This window comes from Cavia porcellus, unplaced genomic scaffold (assembly GCF_034190915.1).
Source record: "Cavia porcellus strain 051 isolate PalLab524CR breed Dunkin Hartley unplaced genomic scaffold, mCavPor4.1 scaffold_15, whole genome shotgun sequence".
NCBI lineage: Eukaryota > Metazoa > Chordata > Mammalia > Rodentia > Caviidae > Cavia > Cavia porcellus.
In genome coordinates, this window is record NW_026947498.1 from 69,528,676 (window position 1) to 69,552,971 (window position 24,296).

Below are 24,296 nucleotides of genomic sequence, written 5' to 3' on the forward strand. Positions count from 1 at the left end.
GCTTCTTAAGCCTGAAAGGTTTAGCAAATTGTGAGCCATGGCTGGCCACTGTGTTTTGTAAATTTAAGTTTTATTGGAACACAGCCATCCCCTTACATGGGCCCATTGTCTTGGCCGCTTTTGAACTTTGACAGAAGATTAGTGAGAGAGGTAATGTCAGGTATCCACTGTTGAGCCACCCTGCAGGCTCTCAGGTCCCAGCCCAGAGTGGTGAGAACCTGGTAAGGCCCTTGGAGCTGGAGCTCTGGGACTGCACCTGCCTCCGGGAAGCCAGAGGGATCTCAGTTTGCCTGAAAGCTCTGAGAAGGGGGCCAAGTGTGGTGGGAGGTGAGTATGCCAGGTATGTGGCACAGGCTGTGTGGCACCAGCCTTCTGCTGACTGGAAAGTTCCTCTGCCTGAGAAGCTGTTTATGCCGAGGCTCCTCTCTCTGCACAAGGCCCCTGGCTTGTGCTGCTGATAAGAGGAATGAAACTCCCAACCTACTATGTCCAGTACGAGTTTGTGTTCCCTAAAATCAAAGAATGAATTTTAGAAACAATGGAGGTTAAGAACAGAATATATTTGTTGAGAGAAAGAAAGCTTCTGTCTGAGAGAGAGAGAGAGAGAGAGAGAGAAGGGGTCTCCAGCGGGTTGCCAAAGACTCTGTCTTCTAGGGACTTTTATAGAGTAAAATCATGGGGTGAAACGGGTTCAAGGGGAAAACTGGGAACTCGCAGGACAGATGGGCATAAGGTGGGACACAACAATGGTTAACCAATAAGATTAACTGTTCAGGTAAAGTTGATTAAATTGGGGACAGGTGGGGAAGTGAGTAACGTAGGAAGTGGTCATTAGAGAGCGGTGACTTTTCCCTAGGTGGTTGGGATGGTGACTCCTGACTTTCTCAGGGTGATAGAGACCTATTTAGAATATTAGTCCTTAGGATATGGATGCATGTGTTTGATCTTTTGTCTTGGGGCCTGGCCCACAGGAGGAGGTGTCTGTCTCTACTACAGTTGCAAGGTATCTGGGCTTCTGCACTGGCTCCTTCGAGGACCTAGCCCTGTCTCACTGGCTATAGTATTTCTAACTCAGCTGCCTGTAACACTGCTGATGTTCCGCATGCCTGGGGGCTGAAGCTTGTTTGCTGTGACCTTGGGCTGGCTCCTAGGACCCTGTGAGGGCCCAGGATGTCCCTTCCTGTGGCAGAGGTGTCTTGCAGGTCCTACTCTGCCTGGCATGGTCTGTGCTCCCACCCTGCCTCATTTTCCTCATCGTTGTTTGTTAGATTGTTTTGCCTTTTTGGGTTCTTGTTAACCTCCCAGCTATGGGTTGCTTCAGGAGTCATGCTGCCTCTGAAGCTCTGGGAGCAGGACCTCCTATGGTTTCTCTCAAACCCTCGGGACTCAACCTGCTGGAGAAGTGGCTCTGTGACACAGGTGTGTCATAGGCGGGATGTGTCACAAGGCAGAGTGGTGGTATAGCCATGCAGGTTTCCAAATAATAGCTTTAATCATCTTATTGTTTTATTTATTTATACTGGGGATTGAACTCATGCTCTTGCACTTACCAGACAGGCATTTGTGCCCCTGAGCCTAAAGCTCTGCCCCTGACTTTGACCATTTTAAGAGCAGTTCACCAGCAGTTTGCACCTGATGTTTGTCCCCACCCTCCAGAGTGCCTGGCAGTATGCCTGTCCTATTCATCACTGCAGAGATGAAAGCATGGTGATTATCTTTAAAATCACTGTGGAAGCTGGGTCTGGGGAATTAGGAACCTCGTGGTGTCACAGAGCGTATTAGTGGAGGGTGAGGGAAGAGAACACCGTGTTGCTAAGTGAAGCTTTTAGTGGAGTATCACCTTGGATGGCCTGCAAGGTCCCAGGGACCCATGGACTCCTTTTGTTGTGTGTTTGTAATGAAATAAACCCTTGCTTTTATTATACTAGTCCAGTTCACCCTTTGCAACCTCATAATTCAGCCTGCTCCTGGGATACACAGTGATTCCGTACCTGGGAAGTCTGCTGGGATTCTGATTCTCTGATTACTTGAGGGGCGGATGCACTCAGAGGCAACGGGAGTCTTTTGTGGTGACAAGGAATCAGGGTCTCCAGGGCCCACTTGCTTATTCAGTAAATGTTGTTCACCGAATTAATGAGAAAATAAAAAGGCAGACTGCTCTGACTTCTGGGCTTTGAGAGTGATAATTAGCCTTACCTCTTTCCCTGCCTCCCAGTTGAATCTGCTAGAAGATAAACTAAGATAAGAATCACAGTCCCTGCTCTATTTTTGGTAAAGTTAAATTGTAAACTGGCTTGGCCTGTAATTTTCTATTACTCCTCCATCACTTCTTCCCCCTAATCACTTCTTCACCCAGAACCCCTGGCCTCTACCCTTGGGGACAGCTAACTGGCTTGTCACCCATTTGGGGAAAAGGAGAGGGTGATGTTGCTTGCAGGGGTGCAGGTAACCAGAGCTGGAAGAGAGGCCACACCTAAAGGGACAGGTGATCTAAGCTCCTGGTGGTTGCCTAGACCCTGAATATCACGCTCAAGTGTAAAGAAGTGTAACATGCACCCCTTATTACCCCCAGGAAGCAGAATGGCCTCCTGTACCCTCTGTGGCATATACATAACCCTGCAAATGGGGAGGCCAGCTAGAAGGTCTTGTGTCTCCCAGGCACGAAGTGACACCTGCCTATGACCAGACCTACCTAACACCTGCAGGACGAGTCTGTCTCCACAGGGACACTGCAGCTCAGAAAGTCCAGGTCACTTCCAGGGTCTCACAACCAGCAAGCGTCAAGGGGAGATGAAAACAGTCCTGCTCCTCAGAGATGAGCTTCTTTGCACTGTGCAGTCTCCTTTTCCCTGCCACAGGCGTCCACCTGAGTGTCGCCACTGTGCTTGTTGCGTTTCCCCTTCTCTTGTGCCATTAGGACTGTCCCTGTCTTGGCAGAAGGCTCCCAAAGCAGGTGCTGTGGCTCATACTGCCCCTGCTTCGCAGCAGCTCTTGTCCTCCTGCTTCTCCCCAAGCGGAAGCCTGGCTGAGGGCAGGAACTGGAGGCCAGACTGAATATGCAGGTGCATGTGCTTGCACTCCTGAGTGTCAGGCAGAAATATTGGGAGGGGCTGTGGGCATAGTTTGTCAAAACCTCCTGCCTCTGCATCTTGCCCATAGGCTCTGACTTCAGAGCATTCTGTCCTGGCGGCCCAGGAGGACTCTCCATCTCCTGCAGCTTTTCAGAGGCATGTCCTGCCCCGGGGGGCCACACGGGACTTGGCCCTGCTTTCCCAGTTCAGATGAGACCCAACCTGACACGTCTCAGGCAGCTTTGGTTTCTGTGGCTTTCAGTGTCGTCTCAGAACTCATTCTGCAGCACAGCAGCTGTCAGAAAGGGTGACAGCCCAGCATGTCACAGTTCCTGGCAGCTGGGGGCAGTGTTTCTCGTGTTCAGTGGGTTTTATGGAAACATGTCGTGCTCTAGTTGGATTTTAATTATGGGGTGGGTTGAGGTGGGTCCCTGTGGATGTTTGAACCCTGGCCAACCTGGCCCTGAGTCCTCCGGGGCTGGCAGGGGAGAATGTGGCCATGTGGATATTCCAGCCAGGGCTGAGCTAAAGCCATGACAGAATGCTCTGAAGTCAAAGCTAGCATGGGCCTGAGATAGTCTGGTCCAGCCCACCTCCCCTTCCAGAGCAAGCTGCAGTCCAGACAGGAAGCTGTGGGTGAGTCTCTACAAGGTTGGTGCCCACATCCTGAGTCCTGGCCCCATGTTTCTACCACTGGCCAAAGCCAGCATCATTGATGCCTGGGCTACCTCTACTTGTTGCTTAATTGTCCTTGCTAATGCAAGAGAAAGGAGGTATCAGCATTTCTTTCTTCTTCTTCTTCTTCTTCTTCTTCTTCTTCTTCTTCTTCTTCTTCTTCTTCTTCTTCTTCTTCTTTTCTTCTTCTTCTTTTCTTCTTCTTTTCTTCTTCTTCTTTTCTTCTTCTTTTCTTCTTCTTCTTTTCTTCTTCTTCTTCTTCTTCTTCTTCTTCTTTTCTTCTTCTTTTTCTTCTTCTTCTTCTTCTTTTCTTCTTCTTCTTCTTCTTTTCTTCTTCTTCTTCTTTTCTTCTTCTTTTCTTCTTTTTTTCTTCTTCTTCTTCTTCTTCTTCTTTTCTTCTTCTTCTCCTTCTCCTTCTCCTTCTCCTTCTTCTCCTCCTTCTTCTTCTCCTCCTCTTCCTCCTCCTCTTCCTCCTCCTCCTCCTCCTCCTCCTCCTCCTCCTCCTTCTCCTCCTTCTTCTCCTTCTTCTTCTTCTTCTTTTTGGTACTAGGGATCGAACTCATGACTTTGCGTTTACCAGGCAGGCACTTAAGCCATTAAGCTAAATCCCCAGTCCCAAGATATGAGTATTTCAAAAGTCACCATGTCTGGTCACCAGTCTTGCTTCCTGGTGGCATTTGACGCTAGTTCCCATGTAGCCTCCGCCTGGGTGGTGAGGAACGGCCTCTAGCTGTGCACACAGGATGCTATTCTAACACTGTCCTGGCCCCCGCATTCCTGTAGAGCTCAGCTACAGTGTTGCAGTGCTGGGTTTTTCTGGGCTCCACTCTTGCTGTTTGTGTTGCTTTTGCTTATTCAGTCTAATATTTAGATGGGGACTGCTGGGCTCTGCCCTGTTTTATGCCATTAAGACCATGAGCTCCGTGGGGGCCAGGGCCTCTTGCCTCCTGCTCCTTTTACATTCCCAAGATCTGGGATCGTCCTGTGAAGGTGGGCTATATGTTTTTGAGAGAATGACATCCTGCGGGGTGGAGGGCAGAGCATCAGGGCCCTGAGGTCCCTATAACTGGGTTTGTTTTTTCCTGCCTGTGACAGGGTGCGGAATGTGCAAGAGGATAATGCCACATTTCCAGAAGGCTGCAACCCAACTGCGAGGCCACTTCGTAAGTGAGATGCCACAGCCCAGGAGGGCTGGTGGCTCCTGGACTCCATGGCAGAGGATCTGAGGGGCAGAGTGGCAGGGGCTGGCATGACAGTAGTAAGGAAACCATCCTTGCTGCCTGGTGGCTTTGGAGACAAAAGATTTATGTGTGATTCACAGACTCGTTCTCTGCAAAGTCAAGAACTAATACCACAGAGTTTCTGAGACCAAGAGAGCCCAGCATCTTCCGAGGACAGTGGAAAAACAGAAAACCAGCAAGCCACACTTACGGTGTTGTCCAGAGTGGAGGGTGAAGGCCAGAGCCGCAGGGGTCTGTAGTTATTAGAGTGAGGCCCCAAAATGGGCTGAAGCCGTCGCCAGGGAGCCCAGTGGTAAAGAAGAGGGTCCGTGACATGGAGGGAGGACCAGGAGCACAGAGTGGTCTGCTAGAGACCTGCAACTTGTCATCCAGGAGAGGTGGCAGAAAGCAGAGCGGACAGAAGCCAGACCAGCCAGGAGGCAGGAGAGGCAAACACACAGGCAATCCCTGAAGGAGCGAGGGAGAGAAGGGCAGAGAGGAACACAGGCATGTCCTAGACAACAGCAAGAGAGAGGTGGGCCTTCAGGAGTCAGTACAACCTGCACGGTGCAGAGCGGTGTCCACAGCCCCTTGGGAGAGAGAAGGGACATGAGAGAGGCAGTTAGACCTCAGCTAGCAGGACTGAGACTCCCTGAGTGCTCCCTGCCATCCTGCATTAACCCCACCCCACAGGGATTTGTGACTGTGTCACTTAATAATTGTTTTATTATGGCAAGAACTATACTGTCACTGACTGTCTTGGCCATATGTACATGTACAGTTCAGTAGTGTCAAATATGGTTATATTATTGTGAAACAGATCTCCAGAATTTTTTCGTCTTGCATACAAAGATTCTAAACTCATTAAGCATGAATTCGCTCTTACTGCCCATGCCCGGCCTTAATAAACACCTTTCTACCACTGTTTCTATAATTTTGACTATTTTAGATCCCTAACATGAATGAAATCATATAATATTTGACCTTTTGTGGCTAGGCTTTAAAAAAATTTTTTTTTTATTTTAAAGAGAATAAAACAAAATAGAACAAAGCAAATCAGAGCAGAACAATGCAAGCAAAACAGGACTTCACAAGACAACCAGACATCAACAGTAGCTACTGTAATGTCTCTTGTTTTCTTCGAAATAGTTGTCTATACCTTCAGGCACAATAAAATCAAACAAAATAAAACAGTATAAAACCAATCAAAATAAAAGAATGAAAGCACTATGGGACTTCAAAACAAGATAATAGGAAACCAACCATGATTACCATAATACGTCCCATTATGTACAAAATAGCTGCCCGTATCATCAGACACAGTAAAATCTAAAAAAACAAGATAGAACAAAACCAAACCTAACGAAACTGTGAAAACAATACGAGAGTTCAAACAAGACATAAGAAATTAACAGTGGCTATCAACTTCTCCATTTTTCCTCCCCTGTTACTCCTATAATATCTGTTGTGCTTTTTGGGTCCCACTAAACTCCTGTTTTTTATGCTAGGGTCCACACATATGAGCTCAAACCATGATCTCCAGTTGTATCCATTTACCTATAAGAGCCTTGGAATTATCCTACTTTATAGCTGGGTAGTTTTCCATTGTATAAAAATACCACATCTTTCTTAATCATTCTGCAGTTGATGGAGAGGTTACTCTTGCTTTTTTCTGGTCTCCTGTCACATGGAACAATTGTTTTCTCTGCTTTGATTTTCAGTCTATGAATTTACTTTTGAGTAAATGTATTTTTTGTATACAGTATAGCAATGGATCTTGTTTCTTGATCCACTCTCCTTGTGTTTATTGCTGAATTGAGGCCATCTACATTCATGGTTACAAGTGGCATACACTGGTTTGTCTCTGCCCTGCTGTCCTCTGGCTGTTGGCCCTCCACTTTTCCCCTTCATTCAATTGCCTGTTCTGCTGGGTGATCCTCTTTGGTGTTCCTGGAACCATGGTCATCTTTAGCTCTCTCTGGAATATCTTTCAGCACTGTCTGTAGGGTTGGTTTGGTGGTCATGAATTCCTTGTTGTTCTTTATCATGGAAGTATCTTATTTTTCCATCTATTTTGAAAGATAGTTTTGCAGGATACATCAGTCTGGGTTGGAAACTGCTTCTTTCCAGATTTCAAACACTTCACTCCAAACTCTTCTTGACTTGATGGTTTGTGTTGACAAGTCTGCCATGATTCTGATGGGGTTTCCTTTATAGGTGATTTTTTTCTGTTCTCTAATAGCTTTTAATATTTTGTTCTTGTGCTGAATTTATGGGATGTTGATTCTTGTATGTGTGAGTGTAGATTCACTTTGGTTATGGCTAGTTGGAGTTCCTCCCTTATCTGTATGTCAGATCCTTTTCCAATGTTTGGGAAGTTTTCTGTTACTACTTCTGTAAATAGCCTTTTTATTTCATTTGTGTTGACTCCTGCTTCTTCGCTGATATCTATCACTTTTAAATTATTTTTCTTTGCATCATCTTGCAGCCATTGAATTGTTATTTCCTGGTTCCTTGTTATTTTTAAGACATCTTTCACAATCACTAGCTGCAATCCTGTCTTCAAGGTCTGAAAGTCTGTCTTCAGTCTCTTTCAAGCAATTTTGCCATCTTTTGATCAACTTCTTAATTTCCTGGATATCTCTTTGAATCTATTTCATGCATTGTAATTCCGTTCTATATTATTCATTCAGGGTTTCCATCATTTTCCTACACTCCTCTTTTTAAAATCTATGTCTTCTACAGATATACTCAAAATTCTTTCATTATGTTGGATTTCTTCTTTTACCTGAGACATCATTTCTGATTTGATTACTTTTACAGTCTCATTAAGTTGCTTAATTCAGTTGCTGCCCTCTCAGAGATTTCAGTCTGTGACTTCCGTTGTCATTCATGACTGTATCTCCCAGACCTGTTCTGTGTGGGCTGGAGGTCTGAGATTGCCTTTTGCTCCTTTGTCTTGACATTCTCCTGGGTTCCTCCCAACAAGCTGGTTGTTGGGAGGAACTTCCCACGTTGGCTGCCCCTCCACGGTGTAGGGAAATAGGACCTGGTTTCCTCTGACCCATGGCTTACAGAGAGGTACCAGGTGTGGAGCAGGCTTCTCCAGACCTGTGCAGTGATACTGGGGCTTCCCCAATGATCAGAGGTACATGTGGTGGGGCTGCTTCTCTCAGCGTTTGTCAACCTTGTAGCATGTCGCAGAGTTCCCCTCTTTTTCAAAACAGTAATATTCGGCTGTACACTTTTTTTTTTTTTCATACTGGGAATCGAAATCATGACCGCACTTACCAGGGAAGTACTTAAGCTACTGAGCAAAATCCCCAGCCCTGTACACATTTTCTTTATCCGTTTCCTCTGTCATGACCATTTGGGTTGCTTCCAAGTCTTGGCTGTTGTCAGTAATGCTATGAACGTGGTTGTGCAAAGTACTTTTTGAGATCCTGTTTTGAGTGTTTTTTAGATGTATGTTTGTCCGTTACAGTACTTACCCTGAGTGGCAGAAGTGTGTTTTATTTTGTTTTGTTTTATTATGTGTTGGTAAATCCTCTTGGAAGTGTGGAAATAGCCATACTCCATTTGTGGGAGATTATCAGAGGAGCTGTGTCAGTGGGGATGGCCCAAGTGCCATGAAGGGGAACCCAGGGCTTGAAACTGCATTGTGATCTTTATGGGTCACGTTAAGTGGTGATGAACTCAGAGTTAGCTCACCAAGTCAAGTGGTAGCACCTGCACATGGAGAGGGCCCCACTGGCCAGCTGCATGCTGACTTGAGAACTAATGCTTTCTCTCCTGACCTCATTCTGGGGCAACACTAGGCCCTGCTTGGTGTTCGCTAATGAATTACTTAGTAGCCTGCCTAGAGACATGTGGCTGTGGGGCACACATACGTCAGTCTGGGGAAGTTTCACTGCACATTTGGGCCTCAATAGATACCATATTTTACCATTATTTAGCCTGGAGAAAAGGCTTAATTACCTACCCTGTTCTCCCCGCCTGTGCCCATGTGTACACTTAACAAAACTGCTCTTCTCTACTTGTTTACTCTGTGGGGATGCTGAATAAATAGCTTCAGCCCCAAGTCAGATTGCAGACGCTCCTGGCCAGCTGTGCCAGGCATGTGCACCTCATGGACTGGTGCTGCGTGTGCCGCTCAGCAGTCTCCTCCTCCAGGGTGCCTCCCATGTTGCCACAGAGCTTGACTGCCCTGCATGGCTGGGTCCATCTGTATTTGCTCCTGATCCCCACCGCGTTTTGTGTACCACTTGATGCTAATCATGCTATGTGAAGCTCAAAGGCATAAGAGCTGTGTCCAAGACATTTCTGCTTCAGAACAGAGCCCAAGGCCAGGCTTGGTAGTTGCCCAGTAGCTGCCGTGTGTCGGATTACTCCTAGATGTGTTTCATTTTAAGTACTGTGTTTTATGACACTTCCCCGTTTAATGGAATCCAGAGCATTAGTTCTGATGGACAGAGATTCAGTGAGAAGAGGGCATGTGTCATGGGACCTTCCCTTTGACCCTGGGCTCACAGCAGGCTTTCACAAGCTTAGTCCTACTTCTCATACCTGAACCCTAGTCTGGAGATGTAGAAGACGCCCCTTCCTTCTCATGACAGTGTTTACAAGACTCAAGAAGCTTTCCTGTGAACCTAGGCAAGCCCAGCAGTGACAGGGTATTGGTTACCTCTGCCCAAGGCGTCTGTGTTGTATGAACTCACGCTTCCTTGACTGTGTGTTTTCTTGTTTGGGACTTGCTTTTTTCACGCTCCCACTTGGTTTTAAAGTGTGAAGGGCTCCAGCCAGCACAGGTACCTCTTCTGTGGAAGGGTCTAAAGGCCAGGACTCTTGATACAATAGCAACTCTCCACACACCAGAGCCAGCACTAGAGGAACTGGGTGATCAGAGGTGTCGATTGCTTTCTCTCTGCACACATAGAACATGCCGCCACTCCTCAGGAATCTAAAACTCTCCCCTCCTGGTTGCTGACATCCAGCCGGCTTACGGCCTCCTGTCTCTTCATCTCGGTCATCTCTGACTCCTTTGTGGCTGGCTGGGAGCGGTCGAACTCTTTTTCCTCTATAGATTTCTTGGGACATTTCCAGCCTGCTAATGTCATTGAGAAGGAAGCCAGGCAGGGTCAGGATGAGCGGCCTTTGCCATTTTCCAAACTCAGATCTGCCCTTTTTTGGCTGTCATTGAGGTCTGGTGAGTCATCAGCATCTCTACCCTCTCCTGCTTGCTAATTGATATCCTTGGCAAAAGCTGAACAGCTCCCTATGTTGGCAGCTGGCGAGAGATGCCCTATCCCATCTGCCTCCTCTTTCTAGCCTTGCCAGTTACCCATGTCCACGCTGCCCTCTGAGCTTTGCCCGATCATTTGTTAGCCTTGGCCATGATGTACCAGCCTGGGTGTAAACACAGAAGTGTGTTTGTGAAGTGGCTGTGGTAACAGATTTGTACAGATTGGGCTCTGCTGCTGGCTTTGCTACCTGGCTGGAGGATCTTGGGCAGGCTGCTCAGTCCTGGAGCCTCCGCTGCTCCATCTGGGAGATGGCGATGGTAATGTCAAGCCTGCCCTCGTCCCGCTCACTGGTGGGGCTTCTCAGGCTCTGCGTTCAGTCCCTTCAGCACCTGGAGCACGGCCAGCACTGCTGTCCTTGTCGTGCTACACTGTGTCCCTCAGTGATCATGTTGCTATCCATAGCTTCAGCAAAACATGGCTGAAGTTCTTCCCCTAAGTTCCAACACCGTGTGTCTTGACAGCTTGCTGACCATCTGTCTGTATTTTCTTCCTCTGACCCAGACGTGGAAAATAGCACAGCATCTGTCCATTCTATGGACGTCCACTTTCCTTCAGGACCCAGGCTGTCAGGGTGGAGGTGTAAGTTATAGCTCAGCACAGGGACCCTGAGTTCAATCCCTGCTACTGCAGGAGAAAGAGAGAGAGAGAGAAGGAAGGAAGGAAACAAACAAGAGAAGAGAAGAGGCCCCAAAAGCAAATAACATTCTTCTCTCCATCCTTCATCTTATAGCCTGGTCCTGGGTCAGGCTGCTTAGTCAACTAGGTGGTTGTCAAAGGCTGATGACTCATCTCTCTGACCCATAACCTCTACTCTCAACCAGTCCTTTATGTAGCCAGCCCTACGTGTTCTTGGGTTGTGCATCTGAGAATTCAACCAGCTGTAGATCAGAAATATTTGGGGGGAAAATTGTGTCTCTGTATGCAAAGACTTTTAATTATGTATTAAGGCAGTATAAAAACTATGTGTACATGGACCGTATGCAGATACTGCTCCATTTATATAAGAGACTTCAGCATCTAAGGATTTTGATATGGACAGAAGTCCTTGAGCCAATCCTCCACTGTTCCTGAGGGATGCCTGCTTCCAAAGCATGCAGCTGGGTTGGGTTGCTGTCTTCCCAGACCTTGGGATCTTTCCATCACCTGTCCGATGGAGTCTTGAAGCCATAGGCACTTACAGCCTTTTCCTAAGTGACTAGACTTAACTCACTCAACCTTTCTTCTCCTTTCTGTCTGTCCCACAGTCCAGGTAGATAGAATTGCACCCACTTCTTGTGCCACCTCTTGCTTGGTCTTGCTGCCATTATTTCCCCTCCTTCTGAGCAGGGGCCACGTGCAGCTTCTGTTATTGTTCCTGACCCATCCAGCACACATACACACACACACACACACACACACACACACACACACACACACACACACATTCTATTAAGAAAGTGCGGTCTTATCTTTGCCTTGGACTGAGACCAGGTATTTTGCCTCATTTGGTTTCAGAAAATGCAGTCCCCAAATGTGTTTGTAGATAATTGTTCAAAAAATATCAATCTTGGCTGGGGATTTAGCTCAGCGGCATAAGTGCCTGCCTTGCAAGCAGGCAGTCATGAGTTCGATCCCTGGTACCAACAAAAAGACAAAAAAAAAAAAAAAATACATTGATCTTGTTAACTAATCAGTGCCCCCACAGTGGCACAGAGGTACAACAGAAACTCAGAATTAAGAGTTACCCCAGACAGGTGATTTGGAAAGGCTTCCTAGGGAGGTGAGATTTGATTTTCTCAGTTTAAAGGATGAATGAGCCTTCAGTGGTTGCCAAAATGGTAGAGAACAGGCATCCTCAGCAAGAGGACAGGAGATACCAAATGGAGGAGCAAGCAAGCACAGTGCATGTTCAGGAGCCATGGAAAGAACTAGCCTTTAAGTAGTAGTAATAAAAATAACTAATTCATACTGAGTGCTCTAGCTATTTGCATTATCTCATTTAATCACACAAGGTGGCTACAGATAAGGAAACAGGTACAGAGAGACAAAGGCGTGCATCTGCCAGATGGGGTGTTAGGACTTCTGTCTGGGTGTCCTGTGCCCATGCCTCTGGTCACCGCAGGATGAACTGCTGCTGCCATCCTCAAGGTGCCTTGGGAAGGCAGATGGTCCCACTTCCTTCCTGTGCAGAATTTCACACTGCCTGCCTTCCCAGAGAATAAAGAAACTAGACCCTAACAGGTGTATACTTAGGAGCTTTGTAAGAAAAAAGGATTCAAAAATTAGATAACTACCATATGGGCTGAGCGCAGAGCTGGATGTTAGCCTGCATTCCACGGAGTTGGAAGGTTTTGTGCAGTGATGTAATGGAAGAGGAGGATGTACAATTAATCTTGTGGTGAATGTGCACTGACGCTAGGGCGATCAATTAGACAGAAAAAGGGAACTTTTAAGTAGACAAATTTTCCTGGAACAGGCTGAGTCGATGTGAGAAATGAGCAGAGTGGCTTTTAGAGGACTCCAGGGCTTCTAATGAGTTCCGTCTCAGGCTTGTTCTCCTTGTGGCATCCCACAATGGGCTGGGGGTGGGGAGTTGGTTAGGCAGGCATTTACTGGGTGCCTGTCGTATTCCGTGGATTGTGGTAGGTACTTAAAAAGACAGTTCAGATGCCTCTGGGGATGGAAAGACTAGTGTCACACCAAGTTCCAGTTGCCAGGATCTTGCCAGAAGTAACGACCTTGACAGTAACTCTGAGCACCACTTACCTGCTAAAACCTTCCACATGGATCCTCTCATCCCTGCTCTTGAGAACCCTGTGACAGCCTCATCCCCACATTTTTCACACAGGAAGCCTCAGTGAGAATGCATGACTTCCTGGGGTCCTGTAACTCCGGTGGAAACAGTCTTCTAGATCAAGCCTACTGTCCTCCAAAACCTTTATCTTCCTCTTTTCTTGCTTTGTTTCCTTATAAGTGGGAAAGGGTGAAGTGTTACGTCCTGGGCTGTTCTCCTGTGTTGCTGCTGTCACTGCAATTGGCTCTTTGGAACTTCCTTTCCAAAGAGGTCCCTGTTCTGTGGAGCTGCCTGTCTGAGTCTGGCCATTCTTGCAAGTATCCTTTTGTGAGAAGAGATTGAGGGATGGTGCCTGATCCAGCCCAGAAAAGTGGATTTACAAGAAGCATTGTATTCTGAGTGGTTCGTGGTACTTAGCCGTGATCAGTAACACTGAAATTCTATATATTTTTTTAATTTATTTTTATGTTTTGAGAAAAAGTTCACGAAGTCGCCCAGGCTGAGCCAGAACTAGTGTTCCTCCTGACTCAGCCTCCCAGTTCCTCCTGACTCAGCCTCCCCCCTGCGATTACATCCTGGGTGGAGCCCTGGAACCAGAACTTGTTCAGACTCAGAGTGCCGGTCACAGATAGGAAGAGGGCACTGGGGGAGGCTTGGCGAGGTCTGCAAGGAGGAGAGGCAGACAGGCAGCCTCCACATGCCATTTCTCCTGTGCTGCCTTGACCACCACGCAGTCTCTTTGGCCACACCTGAGCTGTGAGGTCCAGCTCACAAAAGTGAAGCTTTCGTGGACAGACTGACGATAGGCCTGGGCATCTGTACAGAGGCTCAATAGCATCCTAACGCTATTTATTTTCATAACTGATGTGGGCAGAGAAGAACACTGTGTGCACAGGTGGCCATGGCCCCACTCAGGACCTTCTTGCACTTGGTAGGTCCTCAGCCTTGGACTGTTAGGCCCACCGCACACAGGCCCAGAAGCCTGACCCTTTGGGGCACTCTTGTCTTTATTCCCACCAGCTGACCCTCCCTGGTTGCACATCAGCCTGAGGGTCTTTGTCCCACGAGTGCATTTCTGGTGGGACACTTGGCCAGGCTGTGCGTGGACAAGATGAGGGTGCAGAGGTGGACCAGTCTCTCTTTCCAGGTGCTGGCCGGGATGAACATCCACCCTTCTGAATTTGAAAACATCAAGGAGGAATACAATGTGCGAGGCTACCCCACCATCTGCTATTTTGAGTAAGTCCCCTGCCTCCTTTGGAGCACACCCCCGCCCCACCCGTCCTGCCATTCGTGCCCCCGACTTAGCCACACTGTCCATGTTTCACAGGAAGGGGCACTTTCTGTTCCAGTATGATAACTACGGATCCACAGCCGAGGACATTGTGGAGTGGCTGAAAAAGTAAGTCTAGTGTTTGTGCAGTGGGGATGGAGAGGAGCTCATGTGGGCGGGTGGCTGCTGAGCCCAAGGGTAGGGGTGGGGAGGAGAATGAGAAAGGGAGGGAGACTTGTCCCGCTGCTGACCTTGGGTCTAGGTTGGCATGGCGGGGTGGGGGCAGTCCCTGGGCTTTGGGCCATGCCGATCTCGAGGACTTGATGTGCTTTGGATCTGTGGTTATGAGGCCTAGCCGGGGATCATCTCTTCAGCATGGCCAGGAATTGGAAGAGGCTAGGCCTGTCTTGGAATAGTCAAGGGCTTCGTAAAATCTTACCACGTTTCAAGTTGAAATTCTCCCCACTGTTGATCTGATGAGTAGAGGCATTTCTCCACTCAGGAGATCAATTTGAAGGGGCTTCCACCATAGGTCTATGGAAAGAGAACTGTGAACCCAATACTCGGAAATGCTCTGATGCCTCTGCCTTGTATAGCATTCAACCTTGCACCCTGCTTCAAGACAGCCCTGTTACAGTGCCGTCAAATCCCGCCATTACTGGCACTGCCCTCTCACCTGCACTGTGTCCTGCCCAATCAGTCACCCCATCACCTGTTCCTGCACATTGCAGTCCTACAGCACCTTCGCTGGGCTCACAGGGTCCTCTCCATAGCCCCCAGGCTGCCCTCGCTGAGTGCTGAACCCCTCCCTCCCCCTGAGTGCCGTATGGCTGTTGGTGCATACACAGGTCTAGGAATCATGGAGCTGTTGTTTGAGGCTCTACTTGGTGGCCAACAGTGGTCTAAGCATTTTATAGGATCTTCATTTAGTCCTCACAGCAGTGCAGTCAAGAAGGCATTATTATTATTACCCTCATTTACCATGGAGTAACTGATTAATGGGGATGGAGCAACTTGCCAATGTCACAGAGCTGATGGGTAGCAGCAGGGACATTGGTCCCCCTCTCCAGCAGCTACCTAGTCCAGCTCAGTTCTCCACCACAAGCATGCAGATATTTACTGATGTCCTTCCCTTAGGAACCCTGTGTGCAAACCCCAGGCTTAAGTAGTTACCTAGTTAACCAAAGATGTGGCGGTTCCAAAAGTACATTTCCAGAATGGTGAATAGGGTGAGGTGTGTGTGTGTATTTTAAAAGGCACCATAGGAAACAAAGTGTTGGGTTGAAAACCTCAGTCTGCTCTCCCTACTCCCAGGGGCCTGACGGATCTGACACCAGCACAGCCCACGTTTGCACAGCATCTTTTGTTTTTCAGAAGCATTTTCACATCTGTCCCCCTCGGCTACCTCATTTCCAGCCCTTGCCTGGAAAGGCTGCTCCCCATTATCATGTGTTCATTGTCTTAACCTGGGTTCGCTTTCCGATGTCCCTCTTTCATTTGATAATAAGCATGTCTACCCCTCCTGGCAGACAGACCTCACTTTGCTTGGAGAAAGGTTCCAACAAATAGCAATCTCATTTGTCACCAGAGCATAAAATCTGTCTGCTTCCCTCCCCCTTCTCTAACCTTTTCTGGTTTCAAAATAGTCTCATATTTTTTCAGAAGGATAAGGTATGGTTTAAAAAAAAAATGCTCAGAATTGCCTTCCAGGCCTAGACAAGGAGAGCACATCAGCAGAGCTTCAGAGACAGGTCATTATCTCCCACTGGAGCTGCCAGCCCATCCTCCCAGCCTCTTCCCCCTCCCCCATCTGTCCACAGCATCGGGATCATCTGCAGTCCACAGGGTAAAAGGGGAGATGGGAGCCTGCCAGGAAGCAAACGGGTCAGGGCGCCCTGCAGCCCCTGCCAGACTCGTGCGAGCACTCTGTTAGGTCCACGGGTTGCTGGGCTTCCCTGAGGGCAGTCTGCAGGTACACACACACACTGAACCCCCCCTCTCATCCCCCTGCAAGCCCCGCAGGCAGGCAGGGAGACCCTCTCTTGAAGGACCTGCAGAGCTAGCAGTGTCTCTGAGCTGCCGACTGATTTAAGCTTATAAAATCCTTTCTGATTTTAAGGATACTTGAGTGAGATATGTTTATTACAGAGAAACTTTAAAATGTAAGGGAACAAAAAGTCCTTCCCACCCCGTCAGCCCAAGATAACATGTGATATTCAGATGTTCCCCTGTGGATACTCAGGTCTGTGTGTGGTTTTCCCCCATTCCTGTATGTTTTTGCCAGTCACCGTCCACCACCCCACATCAGTCTCACGTTTCCCACTTCCCCGGGCATCTCCTTTGGCCCCTTGCTGCTCAGGGCCCATATGAAGCCAGGTGTGGGAAAGCCTGCTGATTCTCCCGATACTTTATAATAACTCGGGAAAGAAAGGCCAGGGTCCTTCTCTCCACCCAGTGACTGGCGTGGGTGGCACAGATGAGGCAGGCTGGGGAACCAGTGTTGTGTGAGGCCTCTGGAGTAGACACACTTGTTGGCGACTGGGCTCCTTGTGCCCCTCGTGACCTGTGTTCTCTCCTCCTCTGGCAGATCTCACACTGGTGAGTTGGACCAGGCAGGCAAGTAGAGGAGGGTGGCACAGCCATCGTGCTGGCATGGTTGCACATTTCTGCCTATGAATGAATTAATGGACACTTGAGTTTTTTGCCTTGTAGTGCCCACATTTCCCCATCTTTGGCACATGGACTTCCTGAGAACCTGAGAGAGTTGCTGTCTCCAAATATTTGTACCCATTTGGTCCCTTTGCCTCTTTTTTTTTGTGTGTGTCTTTCTCTTTTTTATCGGTACCGGGGATCGAACTCACGACCGCCTGCTTGCAAGGCAGGTGCTTATGCTGCTGAGCTAAATCCCCAGCCCCTCTTTGCCTCATTTTAGGGTTACCCAGTCATGTTGGAGTGATCCTTAAAACCTAGAAAATGCACAATAGCTGGGAACATCTGGGTGGTACTTCATAAATTGGTCACCTGTCCATTGTCTGCTGATAGATTAAAGGAACACAGATATACTGTGTGGCAGACACTGCAAGTTGCATTAGTATATGGCACTGAGCAGAAGACTCATACAAGTCTTTGCCCTCCCAGCTCTGCTCTCTCCCCTCTTCCTCTGTGTCCACAGAGTAGTCTCACCCTTAGCTCTAATTCTTTCTCTGGAAATCCACACTTGTTGGTGTTGTGTCCCCTCTTTGGGGACAAAAGTAATCATAATACCTCTTTTCAGAGCAGGCTGAAATGTTTGCAGATAGACTGTTACGCATATTTTCTCCTTTCCACAGTAAAGGTTGGTTCCTGTAATCACTCTTCTCTCATTCGGTCACTCAGCAGGCGTTTAGTGGGCGATGGTTGTGCGCTGGGTACAAGTGGCAGAGAATCCAGAGCTCCATTGTTGGGGGAAGTGACCCCTGGGGCAGCCTTACCTCCAGGGCTGTGGGCTCAGCCTTCCACTGTCCCTCTTTCCGTTACATCCTCCTACAATGTCTGCGCCGTGTCCTCCCCAGAAAGTGAGTTTCCAGTTGTTGCAGGCAGGCACTGGCGCACACCCAGGATCTGAGGGTCTGCACCGCCTCGGTGAACAGTGATCTGGGCTGAGCGTCAGTGTGGTTCTCAAGCCCCTGGTGCTGCTCTCTTCTCCCAGCACCTCAGTTTCTGTCTCCTGTTTTGCTACATTGGTTTTCTAGCTTCTAAAATTACCCTGATCTCTCTTCCTCTTCTCTACTTTGTCTTGTCTGTTCTATTTGTTCTAGTAGATTATGCTTTTTAACTCCTGTGCTATTATTTTAGTGATTTTAGCATGTATTCCTCTCCGTGTTTAACTAGATGCTTCTCGGGCTGATTCCTGTGCCTTTGGTGCTTCTGCCAAGCCACAGCATTTCTATCCTGTACTATTCTCTTGCTAGATTTTTTAAAGTTTATTTTGACCTTTTTAATAGATTACAGCTACATAATTTTTTTTAATTAAGATACTTAAAAACTGTGTGTTAAAAATGCCTGCTTCCATCCTGTTCTGCCTCTCCGCCAAGCAGCAAGTACTCTTATCCCAGAGCTACACCCCCAGCCCTTTTCAAAGTTTGTTTGTGAGACCGTCTCACAGAGTTGCCTGGGCTGGCCTTAAACCAAAGATCCTCTTCTTAGCTTTCCTACTAGCTGAGATTACACGTGTGCGCCACCATGCCCAGCAATGCATTTCTTGTGTGTCCTTGAAGTCTTTTTAATGCAAAAGTGAGCAAATGATAGCCTGTTCTACCCGTGTCTGGCAGTTGGTGTCAGCGGGTGGAAAGGGTCCTTGTCTGCTGCAGTGCTCAGCTCTCTATTGCACACTGTTATTTGCAGTCTCTGCCGTGGCAAGTAATTGGCCGCGAATGGCTTTGAATACACTTACCTCTGTACGCGTGCAGATGCATTTTGAAGATAATTCACTAGTGGAATTGGTGATCTTGTGAAGGGCTAGTGGTTTGAACCCAAGGATAAAAAACTTACCCCAGTGTCCCATCTGATGCTGGGTAATCATGAGCTGAAATGGCTTGCTGCCTGTTGGCCAGTTTTCGTTTCTGTAACCAGGGAGGCTGAGGCCTCTAGACGGGCCTCCTCAGAAGTCCAGTGTGCACTCTGAAGGTGACATCTGTGATGAGGCAGGGGTGTGAGCTTGACAGGTTCCACCATGAGCCCTGCACCCTCTGTGGGTGATTCTGTGGCCCCCAAAGCCTGGAATTTTAGGTGTGTCCTCCTGTGGTTCTCACAGACAGGAAGCAACATTTGTCCTCTTACAAGGTCTTTTCAAAGCTGCAGTTAAGGTGCTTTGGCAGAGGCACTTGGTGGTGAATAGCAGGAATCGCATCCCCAGATTCCTTGTCCTGAGCAAGGCGCACACTTGCAAGTCCTCTGTCCTCACAATGGCTGGGGACACAGATGTCAGTGTGCAGTTTTGTGTTGTAGAAACAGGTCCTGGGAAGTTAGGCAGCCATCTAAGGCTTTGAAGCTCATGAGAGATGGGTTGATTTGGGCTCTAGGAAAACCCAGTAAGCTTGTTCTTGGCTTCTAGGAGGATCCGTGAGACAGTGCACACACTGTCAGAGTCAGGAAATGCCTGTATTCCCCTCCAGCTGGTCAGTGAATACCCTCACACCCCTATATGACAGCTTCTCCTTCCCTGCCCACATTTGGGCTTTCTTAGATGCCTGGCCTCTGTGCTTCCTCCTTGCCCTCATCATCCGCTTACCCATCCCACTGTGTCCCTCTCCTGCCCCTGGCACCCTGTGGACAGCACTGTACACAACGGTGAACATGTCTGCAAAGGTCACTCTGCACTGCGGCAGTTGCTTCTTGCCAGTTTGCTGCATGTTTGCAGTAGCTTGAGTAAGCTAATAAGCCCTGGTTCCCGGGTGAGGGGAGGTTTTCTGAGCTGCCCAGAGAGCAGTAGCGGAAAGCCAGGTGTCAGCCAAGTTCCTCTGGGAATTCAAGGGGAAGGCAGAGGTAGGCAGGGCTGTACCACTTGCTGTCTTGGTGTGTAAAAGGCATGCCCCTAGGGGACACACCAGCCACAAGGGCTTTGTGGCCAGGGGGCTGGATTTTGTACGGGCTGCTCAGGCCCTGGCTTGCTCTGAGCTCTGCCTGTTTTTGGTCTTCCAGTCCACAGCCGCCACAGCCCCAGGTCCCTGAGACTCCCTGGGCAGATGAGGGCGGCTCCGTTTATCACCTGACCGATGAAGACTTTGACCAGTTTGTGAAGGAGCACGCCTCTGTCCTCGTCATGTTCCACGCCCCATGTGAGTGGAACTCTGCTCTGCCACCCCCTCTTCCTGCAGAGTAGGGTGGGCCTGCCGCCTTGGGACCGGAACCCAGCTAAGCCAGGGACACAAGGGGGACAGGCGAGGCACCCGCTCTGCATCACCATCAGAACTGCACAGAAGTCCTGATCAGGCTGCACGTGAGTCCCTGCCCTCACAGGTATGAGCTGAAAGAATCAGGACGAAACATGTCCTTAGATTCTACCCAGAGCAGGGAACCAAAGCCTATGCTTATACAGTAGCTGAGTGAGCATGCTAAGGCCATGGCTGGAGTTTCAGATCTCACAGCATCTGTGGGACCTTTTCTGGTACCAGGTTCACCCTGAGATGACTGCAGTGAATCAAGGAAACCACACGTGTCCCTGTTGCAACATGCACTTGATGACACTAGGAGGCCTGTAGCTCAGAGTCCTTCTGGGCAAGCGTCCTCCCCATGCCTGTGGAGAATGGAAGCTGACCATAGTTGGTTTCCAAGAGGGGAAAGGCTGCTTCAGGAAGGGTTAGCAAAAGTCATGTGAGAACGGGATGCAACCCCAGCTCGGAGCCAGGAGATAGTAGCCCATGTGAGGGGTAAAGCGCAGGGTGCTCAGCTCAGCGGGGCAGAGTGTACTGTATGGGCTGATCTTCTTTCATGGCCTCTGTCAGCTCTTTACCCAGCAATGGTGAGTGACAGATTGTGGAAAAGTAAGCAGGAAGTCCATCATTGCCATCATTGTGAGTCACAGTGCCTAGGGTGGTTGGTCTTTTCTACACAACCATGTTCCATGAGGAGAACCCATGGTCAATCTCTTCATCATGAGGGTTCTGGGTCATTGTTTACCTTCCCACAGTGCCAACAAAGTGTGTATGATTAGCCTCATTTTGCAGATAGGATACTGTCACACAGAGAAATGACATGGACTGGCTACCTCTCAGGAGTCCTGAACTGCTTCAGACATTAGAGGCTGCTGGATCCAGGAGGAGCAGAGTCAAGCTCTGAACCATAGATTACTGTCTGCTCTCCCCTTCCCTGAAGCTTGTGTCTTTAGTTAGCCTAGGAATTGTTCCTAAAAACACTACCATCGTAGACTTCCTCAAGTCCTGTAGTCTTTCCTATAGTTACTCAAGAATTACCCAAAAGATAAGTATTTCCTATGGCTTCTCTCAGTTTATAAAAAACAGATTTTTTAAAAATTCAAAAAAATAAGTTCCAGAGACCCTGCATTCTTGTGTTGGGCATAATGTTATACACCTGTGAGCTCAGCACTTAGGAGGCGGAGACAGGAAGTTGGCTGTGGATTCCTGGTCAACCTGGGCTATAGCATTTAAGCCAGAATTACATAGCAAGGTCCTGTCTCAAAAAAAAGAAAAAAATTTTTCAGTTTTGTAGAACCCTCCCTGTTAAGGGCAACAATCATAAGGCCATAGTGTGTCACCTCCAGGTCTCCTAATGCTTTGCTGAGGGTGTCTCCAAGATCAGAGGCAATGGAAAGAGTTCCCAGTGTCAGGACAGCTAGACCGCACTGCAACAGTTTCCCAGTTAAATATGCTGCCCTGGGCAGTCTCAGAGTTGCTGATGGGAGCAAGTCTTATGGGAAATTACTGTGTTGAACCCCAAGTGGAAATTGCCCTGCTTACATCCCTGTCCCAGCAGTAAAGGCAGATACCCTCTAGATGTTTTCACCCCCACCCTGGGTCACTCCAGCATGTTCCACTGTGTGTGTCTGTGCTTCTGAGTTAAGAGTACCCATCCATGTGAATTTTATTTCTGCTTCCCTGCAGAGCAAGCAGGGTTGGGCAAAAACATACAATTAGCTTCCCGGTGAGCTGCCTGTTAATGTTCATGTCAGAGGCGGTGATTTAACGTTAAATCTTCTCTCCTGTGCCCCTGTATTCATCTGGAGGTGTGCTCTTCAGCTTTGGAAGGGAGAGAATGCTCATGGTCTAAAGCGGTGTCTGAGCACAAGACGGGTGAGCTGAGAGCAGCCTTCCAAGCTGCCTAGCTTTGAACCCTGTGCTAGAGGATCCAGAAGGACCCTCGGTCCTGGGACTGGAAAACCAGGAAAAGCATCAGGAGTGACACTAGCAGAGACTCTCCAGATTCCCCAAGTATAGAAGAGATGAGTTTTGCGTATCAGTCTTCCTGGTGTCAGTCCCCAACTAGACTGGTTTGCAAACAGGCCATTTGAGGATTAAGCAAAACAACTTGGGATCTAAAGCAGAGAAGATCACTGATTATACTCAGGACCACTGGATATGCTCAGTTTGTTTTATGGGATTCCAGTAGGACTGCTGGATTGATGAGTCAATGTGTCTTTCTTTCATCAAGGTGATTGACAGTGTGAATTGCTGTTGACCCGCCTGATGGGAAGAATTGGCTGAGCTGGTACCATGGTGGGGAGCAGCATTCTCTCCATGCCTTGTGACTAGAGAACCCATTCATCAAGTTCCTGACTTACAAACAAGTTCCATTCCTCGAGAACATTCATAAGGCAGATTCATTTATAAATCCGAAAAATTAAGTCTTCTACATTTTGACCCAAATACACAGTGTGTCTTGCTCTGCGCTTCCCAGCAGTCCCCTCCACATCTCCACTGCTTTTCTGGCTTTCAGACATCCTGGACTCTCACCGAGCACTGTTCTGCTGTACACTATAGCACTGCACAGTGAGCACACGGCAGCACAACTGTGACAGTGTCCAACAGGCACGTGAGCTACTTCCTTGATTTTTCTTACATCTGCAAAAGTTCGCTGCTCTAACGTGCACATGTCAGGGACTTCCTGTACTTACTTTTAGCAGCTTACTAGAGCTGTAAAAAACAAGCCAGCTTTCACATTCACAAGGGTTAGAGTTGGGGAAAGGATAAACATCAAACAGTTGCATGAAGATTTTAAACAGACTCAAATTGAAAAGATGGATTTATTTTATGACTCTCAGCTAATTATAAATGTAATGCATGTACATTTTACAAAGGAATAATACAGGAAAATATTGCAGAGAAACTTAAAATTAGTGTGATCTGTGCTCAGGTGTGTTTTGTGAACCTCTCTCCCTTCAAGGCCTGGGCTGGGCCTCCAGAGACAGCAGAATGGGGCATGGCCATGTGGATGGTGTGTATGTACAGATCCTGCCTGTAACCCTATGGCAGCCTCTTAGTTTTCTATCCTTCTCAACGTGACTCCTGGGAAAAAACATGTGCCGTGATTATAATTCCCAGAGTGGGGTTAAAAGGAACAAGGACATGATGCATAAAAGTAGAGAAGGCTGAAAAGAACAAGCAAAGACGTCCCCAAGGGACAGCTTGTTCTCCTGCCAGGCCCACTGATACCCACGCAGGTGTTAAGGCCTAAGAAATTGCTAGGGACCCAGAGTCCCTCTTGCCTGTCCTCTGCCCATTGCTGCAGGGGTTTGCAGGTGCCTGTCCCTGCCATCTGCCCCTGCCCTTGGCAACATGCCCCAGGTAAGATGTTTTCTTTGGCCCCGCTCAGCTCCAACAAGAGTTTGCTGGAGGCCCCGGCCCCTGCCTGCCTTCCAGAGCTGCACTGTCTCTAGTGGCAGATCCCTGTCAGGCTCCTAAGAAAATACACTTAGAAGAAAAATTTATTTTTGCTCATGGTTTCAGAGGTATCAGCCTGTGATTACTTAACTATGCTGCCTTTGACCCTGTGATGGTTTTGAACATCACGGTGGGGAGCCTTCATAGTAGTCAGGAAGCAGAGACGGACACACAGAGCGGAAGAGCTGGGGCTCAGGATGCCTCCAAGGGCGTGCCGAGGGACCGCATTCCCGTCACCATCACCGGGTCTCAGCCCCTGAAGTTTCTACCCAGTAGCTCCATCAGCTGGGGACCAATGCATGGACTTTTGGGGAATATTGAAGATCCAAACTGCAGCACCAGCCTTTCATATTTCTTCTGTGTATCATCTATTCATATCTGTTGCTCATTTTTCTGCAAGGTTCTCTTTTTCCTTTTAACCTAGAGCTGTATAATTATGGATGTTAATCTTTATCTGTTTTCCACATTTTCAGTGGTGTCTTAGTCTATCTCTGCTTTAGTTGTAATGTGTCTTCACATTTTAGTTGTAATGTGTCTTCTACAAAGCTTGATAATTTTTGTAGGCAAATAATAGCTTTGTATTTATTGATCACTAATTATCAATCAG

At 48.1% G+C, this 24,296-nt stretch overlaps 1 protein-coding gene across 1 annotated transcript in view; it reads left to right on the forward strand.

Moving 5' to 3' along the window:
* The window catches only part of Pdia5 (protein disulfide isomerase family A member 5), an 88,500-nt gene that overhangs the window by 42,268 nt on the left and 21,936 nt on the right, over positions 1 to 24,296 (forward strand). Inside the window, exons 8-11 of the mRNA XM_063225089.1 lie at positions 4,842 to 4,909; positions 14,190 to 14,281; positions 14,373 to 14,444; positions 19,995 to 20,131. Of these exons, the coding sequence (XP_063081159.1) occupies positions 4,842 to 4,909; positions 14,190 to 14,281; positions 14,373 to 14,444; positions 19,995 to 20,131 (369 nt within the window). The remainder of the gene's footprint in view (positions 1 to 4,841; positions 4,910 to 14,189; positions 14,282 to 14,372; positions 14,445 to 19,994; positions 20,132 to 24,296) is intronic.